This window comes from Pristiophorus japonicus, chromosome 2 (genome assembly GCF_044704955.1).
Source record: "Pristiophorus japonicus isolate sPriJap1 chromosome 2, sPriJap1.hap1, whole genome shotgun sequence".
Lineage (NCBI taxonomy): Eukaryota > Metazoa > Chordata > Chondrichthyes > Pristiophoridae > Pristiophorus > Pristiophorus japonicus.
This window is the reverse complement of record NC_091978.1, coordinates 151,806,243-151,825,316: the sequence shown is the minus strand read 5'-3', so window position 1 is coordinate 151,825,316 and position 19,074 is coordinate 151,806,243. Positions and strand designations below refer to the sequence as shown.

The window sequence follows — 19,074 nt, the reverse complement described above, 5'->3', positions numbered from 1 at the left end:
AGGCATACAAATTAGCCAGAAAAAGAACATAAGAACATAAGAACATAAGAATTAGGAACAGGAGTCGGCCATCTAGCCCCTCGAGCCTGCTCCGCCATTCAACAAGATCATGGCTGATCTGGCTGTGGTCTCAGCTCCACTTACCCGCCCGCTCCCCATAACCCTTAATTCCCTTATTGGTTACAAATCTATCTATCTGTGATTTGAATACATTCAATGAGCTAGCCTCAACTGCTTCCTTGGGCAGAGAATTCCACAGATTCACAACCCTCTGGGAGAAGAAATTCCATCTCAACTCAGTTTTAAATTGGCCCCCCTGTATTTTGAGGCTGTGCCCCCTAGTTCTAGTCTCCCCGACCAGTGGAAACAACCTCTCTGCCTCTATCTTGTCTATCCCTTTCATTATTTTAAATGTTTCTATAAGATCACCCCTCATCCTTCTGAACTCCAACGAGTAAAGACCCAGTATACTCAATCTATCATCATAAGGTAACCCCCTCATCTCCGGTATCAGCCTAGTGAATCGTCTCTGTATCCCTTCCAAAGCTAGTATATCCTTCCTTAAGGAAGGTGACCAAAACTGCACACAACACTCCAGGTGCGGCCTCACCAATACCCTGTACAGTTGCAGCAGGACCTCCCTGCTTTTGTACTCCATCCCTTTCGCAATGAAGGCCAACATTCCATTCGCATTCCTGATTACCTGCTGCACCTGGAAACTAACTTTTTGGGATTCATGCACAAGGACCCCCAGGTCCCTCTGCACCGCAGCATGTTGTAATTTCTCCCCATTCAAATAATATTCCCTTTTACTGTTTTTCTTTCCAAGGTGGATGACCTCACATTTTCCGACATTGTATTCCATCTGCCAAACCTTAGCCCATTCGCTTAACCTATCTAAATCTCCTTGCAGCCTCTCTGTGTCCTCTACACAACACACTTTCTCACTAATCTTTGTATCATCTGCAAATTTTGTTACACTGCACTCTGTCCCCTCTTCCAGGTCATCTATGTATATTGTAAACAGTTGTGGTCCCAGCACCGATCCCTGTGGCACACCACTAACCACCGATTTCCAACCCAAAAAGGACCCATTTATCCTGACTCTCTGCTTTCTGTTAGCCAGCCAATTCTCTATCCATGCTAATACATTTCCTCTGACTCCGCTTACCTTTATCTTCTGCAGTAACCTTTTGTATGGCACCTTATCGAATGCCTTTTGGAAATCTAAATACACCACATCCATCGGTACACCTCTATCCACCATGCTCGTTATATCCTCAAAGAATTCCAGTAAATTAGTTAAACATGATTTCCTCTTCATGAATCCATGTTGCGTCTGCTTGATTGCACTATTCCTATCCAGATGTCCCGCTATTTCTTCCTTAATGATAGCTTCAAGCATTTTCCTCACTACAGATGTTAAACTAACCGGCCTATAGTTACCTGCCTTTTGTCTGCCCCCTTTTTTAAACAGAGGCATTACATTAGCTGCTTTCCAATCCGCTGGTATGTCCCCAGAGTCCAGAGAATTTTGGTAGATTATAACGCATGCATCTGCTATAACTTCCGCCATCTCTTTTAATACCCTAGGATGCATTTCATCAGGACCAGGGGACTTGTCTACCTTGAGTCCCATTAGCCTGTCCAGCACTACCCCCCTAGTGATAGTGATTGTCTCAAGGTCCTCCCTTCCCACATTCCCGTGACCAGCAATTTTTGGCATGGTTTTTGTGTATTCCACTGTGAAGACCTAAGCAAAATAATTGTTTAATGTCTCAGCCATTTCCACATTTTCCATTATTAAATCCCCCTTCTCATCTTCTAAGGGACCAACATTTACTTTAGTCACTCTTTTCCGTTTTATATATCGGTAAAAGCTTTTACTATCTGTTTTTATGTTTTGCGCAAGTTTACTTTCGTAATCTATCTTTCCTTTCTTTATTGCTTTCTTAGTCATTCTTTGCTCTCATTTAAAATTTTCCCAATCTGCTAGTTTCCCACTAACCTTGGCCACCTTATACGCATTGGTTTTTAATTTGATACTCTCCTTTATTTCCTTGGTTATCCACGGCTGGTTATCCCTTCTCTTACCACCCTTCTTTTTCACTGGAATATATTTTTGTTGAACACTATGAAAGAGCTCCTTAAAAGTCCTCCACTGTTCCTCAAGTGTGCCACCGTTTAGTCTGTGTTTCCAGTCTACTTTAGCTAACTCTGTCCTCATCCCACTGTAGTCCCCTTTGTTTAAGCATAGTACGCTCGTTTGAGACACTACTTCCTCACCCTCAATCTGTACTACAAATTCAACCATACTGTGATCACTCATTCCTAGAGGATCTTTTACTAGGAGATCGTTTATTATTCCTGTCTCATTACACAAGACTAGATCTAAGATAGCTTGCTCCCTTGTAGGTTCTGTAACATACTGTTCTAAGAAACAATCCCGTGTGCATTCTATGAATTCCTCCTCAAGGCTACCCCGTGCGATTTGGTTTGACCAATCGATATGTAGATTAAAATCCCCCATGATTACTGCCGTTCCTTTTTCACATGCCTCCATTATTCCCTTGATTATTGTCCGCCCCACCGTGAAGTTATTATTTGGGGGCCTATAAACTACGCCCACCAGTGACATTTTCCCCTTACTATCTTTAATCTCCACCCACAATGATTCAACATTTTGTTCATTAGAGCCAATATCGTCTCTCACAACTGCCCTGATATCATCCTTTATTAGCAGAGCTATCCCACCTCCTTTCCCTTCTTGTCTATCTTTCCGAATTGTCAGATACCTCTGTATGTTTAATTCCCAGTGTTGGCCACCCTGCAACCACGTTTCTGTAATGGCCATCAAATCATGCCCATTTGTAATGATTTGTGCCGTCAACTCATTACTTTATTTCAAATGCTGTGTGCGTTTAGGTAGAGTGTTTTAATACTAGTTTTTAAACCATGATTTTTGGTTTTGACCCCTCCTGCAGCCCCTTTATATTCATACGTATTGTCCCTTCCTATCACCTTGTGGTTTACACTTACCCCAATGCTACTCTGCTCTGTTGCCTCCTGCCTTTTACATTCTTTCTTGGGGTCCTGTTCATCTGAGCTCTTACCCACTCTAGCTAGCTCAGAGCCCTCTCCTGGGTTCCGAATACTCCACGCATTGAGGCACCGAGCTTTCATGCTTGCCTTTTTAATTATACTTTGACCCTTTAGAATTTTGCTGTACCATGGCCCTTTTTGTTTTTTGACTTGGGTTTCTCTGCCCTCCACTTTTACTCATCTCCTTTCTGTCTTTTGCTTTTGTCTCTATTTTGTTTCCCTCTGCATTGGTTCCCATCCCCCTGCCATATTAGTTTAACTCCTCCCCAACAGCTCCTGCTGATCCATAAAGCAAGAAAAGATTTGTTTAAAATAACCTCCAATTTTACCTGGCTACTCAGTGATGCCCTTCTCTGAGAGGTCATTTCATGGCCAGATGCTATTGTCGGTCGTGGAGGTGTGCTTGTATCAGTCAGTTGTTCTTTGGGTTTTGCTATTAAAATAAAAATAAGATTGACAAATGTTAAGAATCTAAATACAATAAATATTGTAGAATGATTTAATGGCTCAAAAAAAAAATCTAGGACTCATGAGCAGAGTGTACCAAAAATAAAACTTTATTTACAATCGTATCTGTTTTCCTGTATAAGCAATCAATGGAGAGCAACTTTGTGTCTTTGTGCACTTTATCCATTTTCAAAAATCTTAGCAGATCTTCAGGGCATTGTTTACAAGGAGGGGAGACAAAGGATACCTTCATTTGTATCAGACTATATGCAAGGGTAGAAAGATGTTTGTGAAGAGTGGGAACATCGGAAAATGAGTATAACATTCAGCCCCTCGACCCTGTTCAAACATTTAATTAGAGCAGTCCCTCAATTTAATTTACCCGCCTTTGCTTCATATCCCTTAATACTCTTACCTAACAAAAATCTGTCTAGCTCAGTTTTGAATTTTTCAGTTGACCTAGCCTCAACAGCTTTATTGAGGGAGTTTTTTTTCCAGATTTCCACTACCCTGTGTGTGAAGAAGTGCTTCCTGCCATCATGGCCCAGCTCTAATTTTAAGATTATGCCCCTTTTTCTCCCACCAGAGGAAATAGATACTCTCTATCTACCTTATCAAATCTTTTAATCATCTTAAACACCTCAATTAGATCACCCCTTAATCTTCCATATTTAAGGGAATATAAGCCTAGTCCATGCAACCTTTCCTTATAATTTAGCCCTGAGTGTTACAAGGTTGGATAGAAAGCAAAAAAATAACTTGCATTTATATAGTGCCTTTCACATCCTTAGGATGCCCCAAAACATTTTAGATTTTAGAGCCAACGAAGTACTTTGAAATGTTGTCATGGCTATTTTGTAGGTTCTTTTGTAGCCAAGTGCAACACCCGATTTGCATCTAGTAAAGTCCCACAAATAACAATGAATTACCAGTTCATCTGGTTTTGTGGCATTGGTTGAGAGACATAATTGACCAGGACATTGGGAGAATCTCCCTGTTCTTTGAATAATGCCATGGGATATTTAGCATTCATCTGAACAGGCAAACTGGAATCTTGGTTTAACATTTCATCCAGAATTACTCCCTCAGTACTGAAGTGTGAGTCTAGTTCATCAATAGCATTTAGCATTTTCATAGAATGTTTCATTCTTAGCCTCCAATAAATTCTATTTGATTTTCAGAAATGGTCTGAGATAGGACCGGAAGTGGATGGAGAGATCAAATAGGATGCCAAGATTGCAAATAGTGTGGTTCAGCTTGAGATGGGACTGGGGGAGGTGACATTAATTGATGGCGAAAGTATGATCTTTGTACCATATATTTGTTCAAACTAGTGAAAGGCTTATTTAGAGCTGATGTCAGGCAATTTCTCTTCACAAAAAAAAGAGTGATCAACATGTGGAATGGGCTAAAACCTTACAATCATTTAAGAAGTAGCTGTATGTTGTGATCTGAGGGGGATGAGGAAGAGGGAGGAACTGTACATTTTCCAAATGGATGAACTTGATTGGATTGAAAGGCATTCATCGTCCATTTCTATCATGTGACTATATCACTATCACAAATGATATGTAACTGATAAATTGTCTTGTACAAATTGGCCTGGAATTTGAAATGGGTAAAAACATAAGAAATAGGAGCAGGAGTAGGCCATTTTTCCCCTCGAGCTTGCTCCGTCATTCAATAAGATCATAGCTGATCTGATCCTGTCCTCAACTCCACTTCCCCGCCCACTCCCCATAACCCTTGACTCCCTTATCGCTCAAAAATCTGTCTGTTATATATGTATACTTGTATTTACTCTGTACAGTCACCAGAAGGCTCATCCCCTGGAGTCCCAAGGGATCCCATAATCCCTTGAGAGCACAGATATTTAAGGAGATTTCACTGGTTGGAGAGGCACTCTGGAGACCTGCAATAAAAGACTAAGGTCACACTTTACTTTGAGCTCACAGTGTTCAGCCTGACTCTTTCTCCATATACAACAACTGGCGATGAGATATAGGTAGTGAACCCAAAGATGCAGAGAACGGTGGGCATCTTGGAGAAATTTTCGGATGGAGATGATTGGGAAACTTTTGTGGAACGACTCGACCAATACTTTGTGGCCAATGAGCTAGATGGGGAAGAGAGCGCTGCCAAATGAAGGGCGATCCTCCTCATCGTCTGTGGGGCACCAACATATAGCCTCATGAAGAATCTGCTCACTCCAGCGAAACCCACGGAGAAATCGTACGACGATTTGTGCACACTCGTCCGGGAGCATTTGAATCCGAAGGAAAGCGTTCTGATGGCGAGGTATCGGTTCTACACCTACAAAAGGTCTGAAGGCCAGGAAGTGGTGAGTTATGTCGCCGAGCTAAGACGCCTTGCAGGACATTGTGAATTTGAGGGACATTTGGAGCACCTGCTCAGAGACTTTTTCGTACTTGGTATTGGCCACAAAACCATACTTCGCAAACTTTTGACTGTAGAGACCTCAACCTTGAGTAAGGCCATAGCAATATCCCAGGCGTTCATTGCCACCAGTGACAACACAAAGCAAATCTCTCAGCACACAAGTGCTGCTAGAAGTACTGTGAAGAAAGTGATGTTGTTTTTGAAATGTAACGTCCAGGGCAGGTCACACATACCTGCAGCTGCACGTCCGCAGATGACTCAGAGTCCACCATCAAGGGTGATGAATGCAATGCCATTAACACCTTGTTGGTGCTGCGAGGGTCATCATCGTTTCCATTCATGCTGATTCAAAGACTAAGTTTGCAAGGGCTGTGGAACAATGGGACACCTCCAACGAGTGTGCAGGCGAGCTGCGAAGCCTGTTAAACCTGCAAATCACCATGTTGCAGAGGAGGACAGATCCACGGAGAATCACGATGAACCAGAGCCTCGGATCGAGGAGGCAGAGGTACATAGGGTGCACACATTCACCACGAATTGTCCCCCGATAATGGTGAAAGTTGAACTAAATCGACTCCCAGTGTCAATGGAGTTGGACACGGGCGCGAGCCAGTCCATCATAGGCAAAAAGACTTTCGAAAGGTTGTGGTGCAACAAGGCCTCAAGGACAGTCTTAATTCCAGTTCACACAAAACTAAGAACTGACACAAAAGAACTGATTCCTGTAATCGGCAGTGCTACCATAAAGGTCCTACGATGGAGCGGTGCACAAGCTACCACTCTGGGTGGTACCGGGCGATGGTCCCACGCTGCTCAGCAGGAACTGGCTGGGAAAGATAAACTGGAACTGGGACGACGTCCGAGCGCTATCGCCCGCTGATGACACTTCGTGTGTCCAGGTCTTAAACAAGTTCCCTTCGCTGTTCGAACCAGGCATCGGGAAGATCTAAGGAGCAAAAGTGCAGATCCATCTAATTCTGGGGCTGCGACCCATCCATCACAAGGCGAGAGCAGTACTGTACATGATGAGAGAAAGGGTAGAGATCGAGCAAGACCGGCTGCAAAGAGAGGGCATCATTTCACCGATCGAGTTCAGTAAGTGGGCCAGTCCTATTGTCCCAGTCCTCAAGGGAGACGGCACCGATTACAAAGTACCTATCAATCATTTCTCCCTGCAGGACCAATACCCACTACCAAAGGCCGACGAACTCTTTGCAACGCTGGCGGGAGGAAAGACGTTCACAAAGCTGGATCTGACTTAAGCCTACATGACACAGGAACTGGAGGAATCATCGAAGGCCCTCACCTGCATCAACACGCACAAAGGTCTTTTTGTTTATAACAGATGCCCGTTTGGAATCTTATCAGCGGCGGCGATATTCCAGAGAAACATGGAAAGTTTACTAAAGTCGGTCCCGCACACAGTGGTCTTCCAGGACGACATCTAAGTCACAGGTTGGAACACAGTCATGCACCTGCAAAACCTGGAGGAGGTTTTTAGTCGACTCAACCGCGTGGGGCTCAGGTTAAAACGCTCAAACTGCGCTTTCCTGGCACCTGAAATGGAATTCTTGGGAAGGAGGATTGCAGTGGATGGCATCAGGCCCACCAACGCGAAGATGGAGGCAATCGAGAACGCACCGAGGCCACAGAACGTGACGGAGCTGCAGTCGTTTCTGGGACTCTTGAACTACTTTGGTAACTTCTTACCGGGTCTCAGCACACTGCTATAACCACTACCTGTCTTATTACGAAAAGGGGGCGAATGGGTTTGAGGCAAAAGCCAAGAAAATGCCTTTGGAAAAGCGAGAAAATTGTTATGCTCAAACTAATTGCTTGTGTTGTATGCTCCATGTAAACGTTTGATACTAGCTTGTGATGTGTCGTCATATGGCGTTGGGTGTGTATTGCAACAAGCTAATGATTTCGGGAAACTGAAAACGGTTGCTTATGCATCCAGGAGTCTGTCTAAGGTTTAGAGAGAAGAAGAAGCGTGAGCATGTGTCTATGGGGTAAAGAAAATGCATCAATACCTGTTTGGGCTAAAATTCGAATTGGAAACTGACCATAAGCCACTTATATCCCTGTTTTCCGAGAGTAAAGGGATAAATACCAACGCATCGGCCCGCATCCGGAGATGGGCGCTCATGTTGTCCGCATACAGCTACGCCATCCACCACAGGCCAGGCACAGAAAACTGTGCCGATGCTCTCAGTAGGCTGCCACTGCCCACCACGGGGGTGGAAATGGCGTAGCCCGCAGATCTAGCCATGGTTATGGAAGCATTTGAGAGTGAGCAATCACATGTCACTGCCAGGCAGATCAAAACCTGGACAAGCCAGGACACCTTATTATCTCTAGTCAAAAGCTGTGTGCTTCACGGGAGCTGGTCCAGTGTCCCAGTGGAAATGCAGGAAGAGATAAAGCCGTTTCAGCAGCGCAAAGATGAAATGTCTACACAGGCATACTTCCTTCTGTGGGGCAATTGAGTAATGGTTCCCAAGAAGGGCAGAGACACCTTCATCAATGACCTCCACAGTACCCATCCAGGCATCGTAATGATGAAAGCGATAGCCAGATCCCACATGTGGTGGCCCGGTATCGATGCGAACTTCAGAGTCCTGCGTTCACAGATGTAATACATGCTCGCAGTTAAGCAATGTACTCAGGGAGGCGTCGCTAAGTTTATGGTCTTGGCCCTCCAAACCGTGGTCTAGAGTACACGTCGAATACGCAGGCCCGATCTTGGGTAAAATGTTCCTTGTGGTTGTAGACACGTACTCCCAAGTGGATTGAACGTGAGATAATGTCGGCTAGTACGTCCGTTGCCACCACTGAAAGCCTGCGGGCCATGTTTGCCATTCACGGCTTACCCGATGTCCTGGTGAGCAAGAAAGGGCCATGTTTTACCAGTGCTGAGTTCAAAGAATTCATGACCCGTAATGGGATCAAACAGGTCACATCTGCCCCGTTTAAACCAGCGTTCAATGGTCAGGCAGAGAGAGCAGTGCAAACCATCAAGCAAGGCTTGAAAAGGGTAACTGAAGGCTCAGTGCAGACTTGCCTATCCTGAGTTCTGCTTAGCTGCTGCACGAGACCCCACTCACTCACTGGGATCCCACCTGCTGAACTGCTCATGAAAAGAGCATTTAAGACAAGGCTCTCGTTAGTTCATCCTGATCTGCACAGCCAAGGGGGTAAGTGATTGGCTGGTGATTGGTAAGTAGCTTTTCTTTTTTCTTTTCTCGATCAGTAAGTAACATTTAGCATTGTTGTTGCCAAATTAAGATCATCTAAGAGTTATATCATGGCAGGACAGCTCGGACACGTGTTATGCTCCTCCTGTACTATGTGGGAAGTCAGGGACGCTTCCGGTGTCCCTGACGACTACGTGTGCGGGAAGTGTATCCGCCTCCAGCTCCTGACGGACCGCATTGCGGCACCAGAGTTGCAAGTGGATGAACTCTGGAGCATCCACGATGCTGAGAATGACGTGAATAGCATGTTTAGTGAGTTGGTCTTACCGCAGGAAAAGGGTACACAGCCAGATAGTAAACGGGTGACCAGTAGAAAGAGCAGTGCAAGGAAGGTAGTGCAGGCGTCCCCTGCGGTCATCCCCCTACAAAACAGATACACCGCTTTGGGTACTGTTAAAGGGGATGACTCATCAAGGGGGAGCAGCAGCAGCCAGGTTCATGGCACCGTGGCTGGTTCTGCTGCACTGGAGGGCAGGAAAGAGTGGGAGAGCTATAGTGATTGGGGATTCGATTGTAAGGGGAATAGATAGGCGTATCTGCGGCTGCAACCGAGACTCCAGGATGGTATGTTGCCTCCCTGGTGCAAGGGTCAAGGATGTCTCGGAGTGGGTGCAGGACATTCTGAAAAGGGAGGGTGAACAGCCAGTTGTCATGGTGCATATAGGTACCAACGATATAGGTAAACGATGGGATGAGGTCCTACGAGACAAATTTAGGGAGCTAGGAGCTAAATTAAAAAGTAGGACCTCAAAGTAGTAACCTCAGGATTTCTACCCGTGCCACATGTTAGTCAGAGTAGGAATCACAGGATAGCTCAGATGAATACGTGGCTTGAGGAGTGGTGCAGAAGGGAGGGATTCAAATTCCTGGGACACTGGAACCGGTTCTGGGAGAGGTGGGACCAGTACAAACTGGACGGTCTGCACCTGGGCAGGACCGGAACCAATGTCCTAGGGGGAGTGTTTGCTCGTGCTGTTGGGGTGGAGTTAAACTAACAAGGCAGGGGGATGGGAACCTATGCAGGGAGACAGAGAGAAATAAAATGGAGATGGAGGAAAAAGATAGAAAGGAGAATAATAAAAGTGGAGGGCAGAAAAACCCAAGGCAACAAACAAAAAGGGCCACATTACAGCAAAAGTGTGTTAAAAAGACAAGCCTGAAGGCTCAATGCGAGGAGTATTCGGAATAAGGTGGACGAATTAACTACGCAGACAGCAGTTAACAGATACGGTGTAATTGGCATCACGGAGACATGGCTCCAGGGTGACCAAGGCTGGGAACTTAACATCCAGGGATATTCAACATTTAGGAAGGATAGGCAGAGAGGAAAAGGAGGCCGGGTGGCATTGCTGGTTAAAGAGGAAATTAATGCAATAGTAAGGAGGGACATTAGCCTGGATGATGTGGAATCGGTATGGGTGGAGCTGCGGAATTCCAAAGGGCAGAAAATGTTAGTGGGAGTTGTGTACAGACCACCAAACAGTAGTAGTGAAGTTGGGGACAGCATCAAACAAGAAATAAGGGATGTGTGCAATAAAGGTACAGCAGTTATCATGGGCGACTTCAATCTACATATTGATTGGGCTAACCAAACTGGTAGCAATGTGGTGGAGGAGGATTTCCCAGAGTGTATTAGAGATGGTTGTCTCGACCAATATGTCGAGGAACCAACTAGAGAGCTGGCCATCCTAGACTGGGTGATGTGTAATGAGAAGGGACTAATTAGCAATCTTGTTGTGCGAGGCCCCTTGGGGAAGAGTGACTATAATATTGGAGAATTCTTTATTAAGGTGGAGAGTGACACAGTTAATTCGGAAACTAGGGTCCTGAACTTAAGGAAAGGTAACTCCGACGGTATGAGGCGTGAATTCGCTAGAATAGACTGGCAAAGGATACTTAAAGGGTTGACGGTGGATAAGCAATGGCAAATATTTAAAGATCACATAGATGAACTTCAGCAATTATACATCGCTGTCTGGAATAAAAATAAAATGGGACAGGTGGCTCAACCATGGTTAACAAGCGAAATTAAGGATAGTGTTAAAGCCAAGGAAGAGGCATATAAATTGGCTAGAAAAAGCAACAAACCTGAGGACTGGGAGAAATTTAGAATTCAGCAGAGGAGGACAAAGGGTTTAATTAAGAGGGGGAAAATAGGGTACGAGAAGAAGCTTCCAGGGAACATAAAAACTGACTGCAAAAGCTTCTATAAATATGTGAAAAGAAAAAGATTAGTGAAGATAAACGTAGGTCCCTTGCAGTCGGATTCAGGTGAATTTATAATGGGGAACAAAGAAATGGCAGGTCAATTGAACAAATACTTCGGTTCTGTCTTCCTGAAGGAAGACACAAATAACCTTCCGAATGCACTAGGGGACAGTGGGTCTAGTGAGAAGGAGGAACTGAAGGATATCCTTATTAGGCAGGAAATTGTGTTGGGGAAATTGATGGGAATGAAGGCCGATAAATCCCCATGGCCTGATAGTCTGCATCCCAAAGTACTTAAGGAATTGGCCCTAGAAATAGTGGATGCATTGGTGATCATTTTCCAACAGTCTAGCGACTCTGGATGAGTTCCTATGGATTGGAGGGTAGCTAATGGAACACCACTTTTTAAAAAAGGAGGGAGAGAGAAAACAGGTAATTATAGACCAGTTAGCCTGACATCAGTAGTGGGGAAAATGTTGGAATCAATCATTAAGGATGAAATAGCAGCTCATTTGGAAAACAGTGACAGGATCGGTCCAAGTCAGCATGGATTTATGAAAGGGAAATCATGCTTGACAAATCTTCTAGAATTTTTTGAGGATGTAACTAGTCGAGTGGACTAGGGAGAACCAGTGGATGTGGTGTATTTGGACTTTCAAAAGGCTTTTGACAAGGTCCCACACAAGAGATTGGTGTGCAAAATCAAAACACATGGTATTGGGGGTAATGTAATGACGTGAATAGAGAACTGGTTGGCAGACAGGAAGCAGAGAGTCGGGATAAACGGGTTCTTTTCAGAATGGTAGGCAGTGACTAGTGGAGTGCCGCAGGGCTCAGTGCTGAGACCCCGGCTCTTTACAATATACATTAACGATTTAGATGAAGGAATTGAGTGTAATATTTCCATGTTTGCGGATGACACTAAATTGGGTGGCGGTGTGAGCTGTGAGGAGGACGCTAAGAGGCTGCAGGGTGACTTTGACAGGTTAGGTGAGTGGGCAAATGCATGACAGATGCAGTATAATGTGGATAAATGTGAGGTTATCCATTTTGGGGGCAAAAACACGAAGGCAGAATATTATCTGAATGGCAGCAGATTAGGAAAAGGGGAGGTGCAACGAGACCTGGGTGTCATGGTTCATCAGTCACTAAAAGTGGGCATGCAGGCACAGCAGGCGGTGAAGAAGGCAAATGGATAGCTAGGGGATTTGAGTATAGGAGCAGGGAGGTCTTACTGCAGTTGTACAGGCCCTTATTGAGGTCTCACCTGGAATATTGTGTTCAGTTTTGGTCTCCTAATCTGAGGAAGGATGTTCTTGCTATTGAGGGAGTGCAGCGAAGGTTCACCAGACTGATTCCAGGGATGGCTGGACTGTCCCTGGAATATGAGGAGAGACTGGATCAACTGGGCCTTTATTCACTGCAGTTTAGAAGGATGAGAGGAGATCTCATAGAAAAGTATAAGATTCTGACGAGACTGGACAGGTTAGATGCGGGAAGAAGTTTCCTGATGTTGGGGAAGTCCAGAACCAGGGGACATAGTCTTAGGATAAGGGGTAGGCCATTTTGGACTGAGATGAGGAGAAACTTCTTCACTCAGAGAGTTGTTAACCTATGTAATTCCCTGCCGCAGAGAGTTGTTGATGCCAGTTCATTGGATATATTGAAGAGGGAGTTAGATATGGCCCTTACGGCTAAGGGGATCAAGGAGTATGGAGAGAAAGCAGGAAAGGGGTACTGAGGGAATGATCAGTCATGATCTTATTGAATGGCGGTGCAGGATCGAAGGGCCGAATGGACTACTCCTGCACTTATTTTCTATGTTTCTATGTACATGAACAGGTAGAGAGCAGTCGGCTTCAACAAACCATGATAGAGCAAATGTTTCACGCGAGATTGAAATCAATGATCCTGTATTTGTATTAAATTATGGACAAGGTCCCAAGTGGCTTCCGAGCACTGTCGTGGCCAAAGAGGGAAGCAGGATGTTTCGGGTCAAACTTTCAAATGGACTAATTCACCGGAAACACTTGGGCTAAATCTAACTCAGATTAACGGACTATCCTGAGCAACCCACCTTCGACCCTACTTTTTTTGATTCCCCAACATACACACCAGTGGCAATCGGCACCACGGTTGAACACGAAGCAGAACCCATCATCCACAGCAGCCCTGCAGGGCCCAACACACCAGGCAGCCCAGCAAGGCCAGCTGCACAGCAGCCCAGCGAGGGCCCAACAAATGATTCAACAACACCAGCTTTCACACCGAGACAATCAACCAGGGCAAGAAGGGCCCCAGATCAACTCACATTGTAAATAGTTATACTATTGACTTTTTTGGGGCGGGGGGGGGTGGCGGGTTGGGCGGGGAAGAGTGTTGTTATATATGTGGACTTGTATTTACTCTGTACAGCCACCAGAGGGCTCATCCCCTGGAGTTCCAAGGGATCCCATAATCCCTCGGGAGCACAGGTATTTAGGAGGTTTCACTGGTTGGAGAGACACTCTGGAGACCTGCAACAAAAGACTAAGGTCACACTTTACTTTGAGCTCACATTGTTCAGTCTGACTCTTTCTCCATACACAATACTGTCTATCTCCACTTATATTCAATGACCCAGCCTCCACAGCTCTCTGGGATAGAGAATTCCAAAGATTTTCCTCAGAGAAGAAATTCCTTCTCATTTCCGTTTTAAATAGGCGACCCCTTATTCTAAAACTATGCCCCCTAGTTCTAGATTCCCTCACGAGGGGAAACATCCTCTCTGCAACCACCCTGTCAAGCCCCCTCAGAATCTTATACGTTTCAATAAGATGACCTCTCAGTCTTCTAAACTCCAATGAGGATCGGCCCAACCTGCTCAACTTTTCTTCATATGACAACCCCTTCATCTCAGGAATCAACCCCGTGAACCGTCTCTGAACTGCTTCCAATGCAATTATATCCTTCCTTAAATAAGGAGACCAAAACTGTATGTAGTACTCCAGGTATGGTCTTACCAACTCCAGGACATAGTGGACGTATTTACTGAGGCGTACGAAAGCATGGACCTTACATTAAACATCCGTAAAACAAAGGTCCTCCATCAGCCTGTCCTCGCCGTACAGCACTGCTCCCCAGTTATCAAGATCCAGGGCACGGCCCTGGACACCGTGGACCACTTCCCATATCTCGAGAGCCTCCTATCAACAAGAGCAGCCATCGACGATGAGATCCAACACCGCCTCCAGTGCGCTACTGCAGCCTTCGATCGCCTGAGGAAAAGAGTGTTTGAAGACCAGGCCCTCAAAACCGCCACCAAGCTCATGGTCTACAGGGCTGTAGTAATACCCGCCCTCCTGTATGGCTCAGAGACATGGACCATGTACAACCTCAAGTTGCTGGAGAAATATCACCAACGATGTCTCCGTAAGATCTTACAAATCCCCTGGGAGGACAGGCGCACCAACATCAGCGTCCTCGTCCAGGCCAACATCCCCAGCATTGAAGCACTGACCACGCTCGATCAGCTCCGCTGGGCAGGCCACATAGTCTGCATGCCAGACACGAGACTCCCAAAGCAAGTGCTCTATGCGGAGCTCCTTCACGGCAAATGAGCCAAAAGTGGGCAGTGGAAACGTTACAAGGACATCCTCAAAGCTTCCCTGATAAAGTGCGACATCCCCACTGACACCTGAGAGTCCCTGTCCAAAGATCACCCTAAATGCAGAAAGTGCATCTGGGAAGGCACTGAGCACCTCGAGTCTCAACACCGAGAGCATGCAGAAATCAAGCGCAGGCAGTGGAAAGAGCATGTGGCAAACCAGTCCCACCCACCCCTTCCCTCAACGACTATCTGTCCCACCTGTGACAGAGTCTGTGGCTCTCATATTGGACTGTTCAGCCACCAAGAACTCACTTCAGGAGTGGGAGCAAGTCTTCCTCGATTCCGACGAACTGCCTATGATGATGATGTACAGTTGTAGCAGGCCTTCCCTACTTTTATTCTCGCCCTCTTGCAATAAAGGCTAACATTCAATTTGCCTTCCTAATTACTTGCTGTACCTGCATGCTAACTTTTTGTGTTTCATATACAAGGACCTCCAGATCCCTCCATACCACAGCATTTTGTAATCTCTCCCCATTTAAATAATAATTTGCTTTTTTATTTTTCCTACCAAAGTGGATAATCTCACATTTTCCGACATTATATACCATGTGCCAAATTTTTGCCCACTTCCCAAGAGGATCCTTCACTACAAGATAATTTGCGAGTAATAACAGCAAATGAAAGTGTTCACTGTTATTACCCCTTTGAAATTGATCACAACTTCAGGATTTAGCACATGTGCCTCCTAACGTGGAAATTCTGAAGTTGCGGTCAATTATTTAATGCCCCGACACTGGCTGCGCGGAGATCTTTGTGGGAAGCTTACTTCAGGGCCAGCGGCAAATGCCTTTGCTTCGCCGCTGACCGTAAATTACGGGACAATATCTTATTGCCGGTCAGACACCATTGTGGAATTTTATTACATTATAACCTAGCAATGGCAAACACACATGGCAGTACAACTTTGTATGTTCCTCTTTTAGGTTCTACTTTATCCCACCAGAAGTGTAAATATACTTATCTTTTCATTTCACAAAGAATATACAAGTAGAGAAATCATTTTTATTTGCTGGAAATGGACTACCTTCGAACAAGCTGCACACAAAAACAAGCGGGTGGTATGCAGAAAGTAAAAGTGAGTATATGTCTCCATCAAAAATAAGAGTTTAAAACATCAATAATATTGCAACCAACACTAATTGTACCATAAAATTAAAACTGAAGTATACTATTATTCCTAAAACTTACAGTCTGGATCAGACACTGCAGTATGTAATGAAGACTTCCTCGAACTCCTGGAGGATGCAGATGGTGTACGGCTGTGGTCAAATCTTTCCAATGCCTCCTTGAGACTGACTGTGTTTAGCTTAATCTCAGATCCAGAGTCCTGATTCCAAAAAGTAGAGGTAGGGAGAAAGGAAAGAAAAACATTTATTTTCCATTGTCAATAATAATGAGCGTAAACTTGACAAAAAAGTTGCATCTCCAAGCACCTAGGAAATAAAAGCAAACTGTCAAAATATACCTCCCATTTCTGTAAAGCTAGTATATTTTATAATACCCACTTACCATATTGATGCACTTAAAGCCTGCCCCTGTAGAGGTTGCCCCCATTCTACAACCCCACAAAAAAAAAATGAGGAGAAAAACATAGTGTTAAACATAACTTTAATTTCAATGACATGCCCTTAAACTATACTATGGCGGGAGCACGCAGGCGCAGGGCCGGGGCTGAGCCCGAGGAGTATGAGCGAGCCAAGAGTCAGGTTGGTGGAGGACCTTTGTCTTACGGATGTTTAGCGTAAGGCCCATGCTTTCGTATGCCTCGGTAAATACGTTGACTATGACTTGGAGTTCAGCCTCTGTATGTGCGCAGACGCATGTAAGTTCTAAAAGGTCGCAAATCGCGTAGTCCCAGCCTGCAAGACCCTCAGAAGGCCGGGGCCATTGGAGGGAGCAGCGCGCGGCGGCATACCACTGCAGGGAGCAGCGTGTGCTGCTGCAGGAGGGCGACGGCTGATTGCAGTGCGGGCAGGTACAGCAGGAGTGGCGAGGTCGGGGCGACGGAACGGCAAGAGTTCATAGAGAGATGTGATCGGGGCCCAGGAGAGGCGAGAGTTCAGGGCCCAGGAGAGGCAAGGGCCCAGGGGCAGCACGGGCCAGCCACACTGCGATATGTGTGCACACTAGGTCCATGCAGCAGAGCTGGTCTCCAGTCGTCCTGGTTAATCCTTGCCACTGGATCAAGACCTAACTCTGTCGAGCCTGTGTGGTGGCTGGTGTGCAACAGCCACAACACATTAAAAAAATTCACGCACAGGCATCTTCCACACTTCAAGATGTAGTTTGGGACCTGGAAATATTAGGTCCTTCATTGAAACACCTGTGAACTCATCCCTTTTCGGCGTGGAAGCAAGTCATCCATTTCAAGGGACTGCCTATGATGATGACAATGAATAATATACTCCATAACAGTACTTCTGTATATTCACTTTCCAACACAATTTTTAAACATATTCTTTTAACTTGAAAAACTTTCTTTAAATAAAACTATGAAGGTTATCAGTAAAAAAAAGGGGAGATGCAACGAGACCTGGGTGTCATGGTACATCAGTCATTGAAGGTTGGCATGCAGGTACAGCAGGCGGTGAAGGCAAATGGATAGCTAGGGGATTTGAGTACAGGAGCAGGGAGGTCTTACTGTAGTTGTACAGGGCCTTAGTGAGGCCTCACCTGGAATATTGTGTTCAGTTTTGGTCTCCTAATCTGAGGAAGGACATTCTTATTATTGAGGGAGTGCAGCGAAGGTTCACCAGACTGATTCCCGGGATGGCAGGACTGACATATGAGGAGAGACTGGATCGACTGGGAGTTTAGAAGAATGAGAGGGGATCTCATAGAACATAAGAACATAAGAACATAAGAATTAGGAACAGGAGTAGGCCATCTAGCCCCTCGAGCCTGCTCCGCCATTCAACAAGATCATGGCTGATCTGGCCGTGGACTCAGCTCCACTTACCCGCCCGCTCCCCATAACCCTTAATTCCGTTATTAGTTAAAAATCTAACCATCTGTGACTTGAATACATTCAATGAGCTAGCCTCAACTGCTTCCTTGGGCAGAGAATTCCACAGATTCACAACCCTCTGGAAGAAATTATTCCTTCTCAACTCGGTTTTAAATTGACTCCCCCGTATTTTGAGGCTGTGCCCCCTAGTTCTAGTCTCCCCGACCAGTGGAAACAACCTCTCTGCCTCTATCTTGTCTATCCCTTTCATTATTTTAAATGTTTCTATAAGATCACCCCTCAACCTTCTGAACTCCAACGAGTAAAGACCCAGTCTACTCAACCTATCATCATAAGGTAACCCCCTCATCTCCGGAATCAACCGAGTGAATTGTCTCTGTACCCCCTCCAAAGCCAGTATATCCTTCCTTAAGTAAGGTGACCAAAACTGCACGCAGTACTCCAGGTGCTGCCTCACCAATACCCTATACAGTTGCAGAAGGACCTCCCTGCTTTTGTACTCCATCCCTCTCGCAATGAAGGTCAACATTCCATTCGCCTTCCTGATTACCTGCTGCACCTGCAAACTAACTTTTTGGGATTCATGCACAAGGACCCCCAGGTCCCTCTGCACCGCAGCATGTTGTAATTTCTCCCCATTCAAATAGTATTCCCTTTTTTTGTTTTTTTTCCCAAGGTGGATGACCTCACATGTTCCGACATTGTATTCCATCTGCCAAACCTTAGCCCATTCGCTTAACCTATCTAAATCTCTTTGCAGCCTCTCTGTGTCCTCTACACAACCTGCTTTCCCACTAATCTTTGTGTCATCTGCAAATTTTGTTACACTACACTCTGTCCCCTCTTCCAGGTCATCTATGTATATTGTAAACAGTTGTGGTCCCAGCACCGATCCCTGTGGCACACCACTAACCACCGATTTCCAACCCGAAAAGGACCCATTTATCCAGACTCTCTGCTTTCTGTTAGCCAGCCAATTCTCTATCCATGCTAATACATTTCCATATAAAATTCTGACGGGACTGGACAGGTTAGATGCA

General features: G+C 45.4%; 1 protein-coding gene across 8 annotated transcripts in view; it reads right to left on the bottom strand.

The window, feature by feature from the left end:
• clocka (clock circadian regulator a) overlaps nt 1-19,074 on the bottom strand; it is a 269,029-nt gene that overhangs the window by 41,292 nt on the left and 208,663 nt on the right. For all 8 annotated transcript variants that reach the window (XM_070869951.1, XM_070869943.1, XM_070869953.1 and 5 more), the window contains 2 exons: nt 16,255-16,393; nt 3,432-3,535 (listed from right to left, as the gene is read on the bottom strand). In XM_070869951.1, the coding sequence (XP_070726052.1) occupies nt 3,432-3,535; nt 16,255-16,393 (243 nt within the window). The remainder of the gene's footprint in view (nt 1-3,431; nt 3,536-16,254; nt 16,394-19,074) is intronic.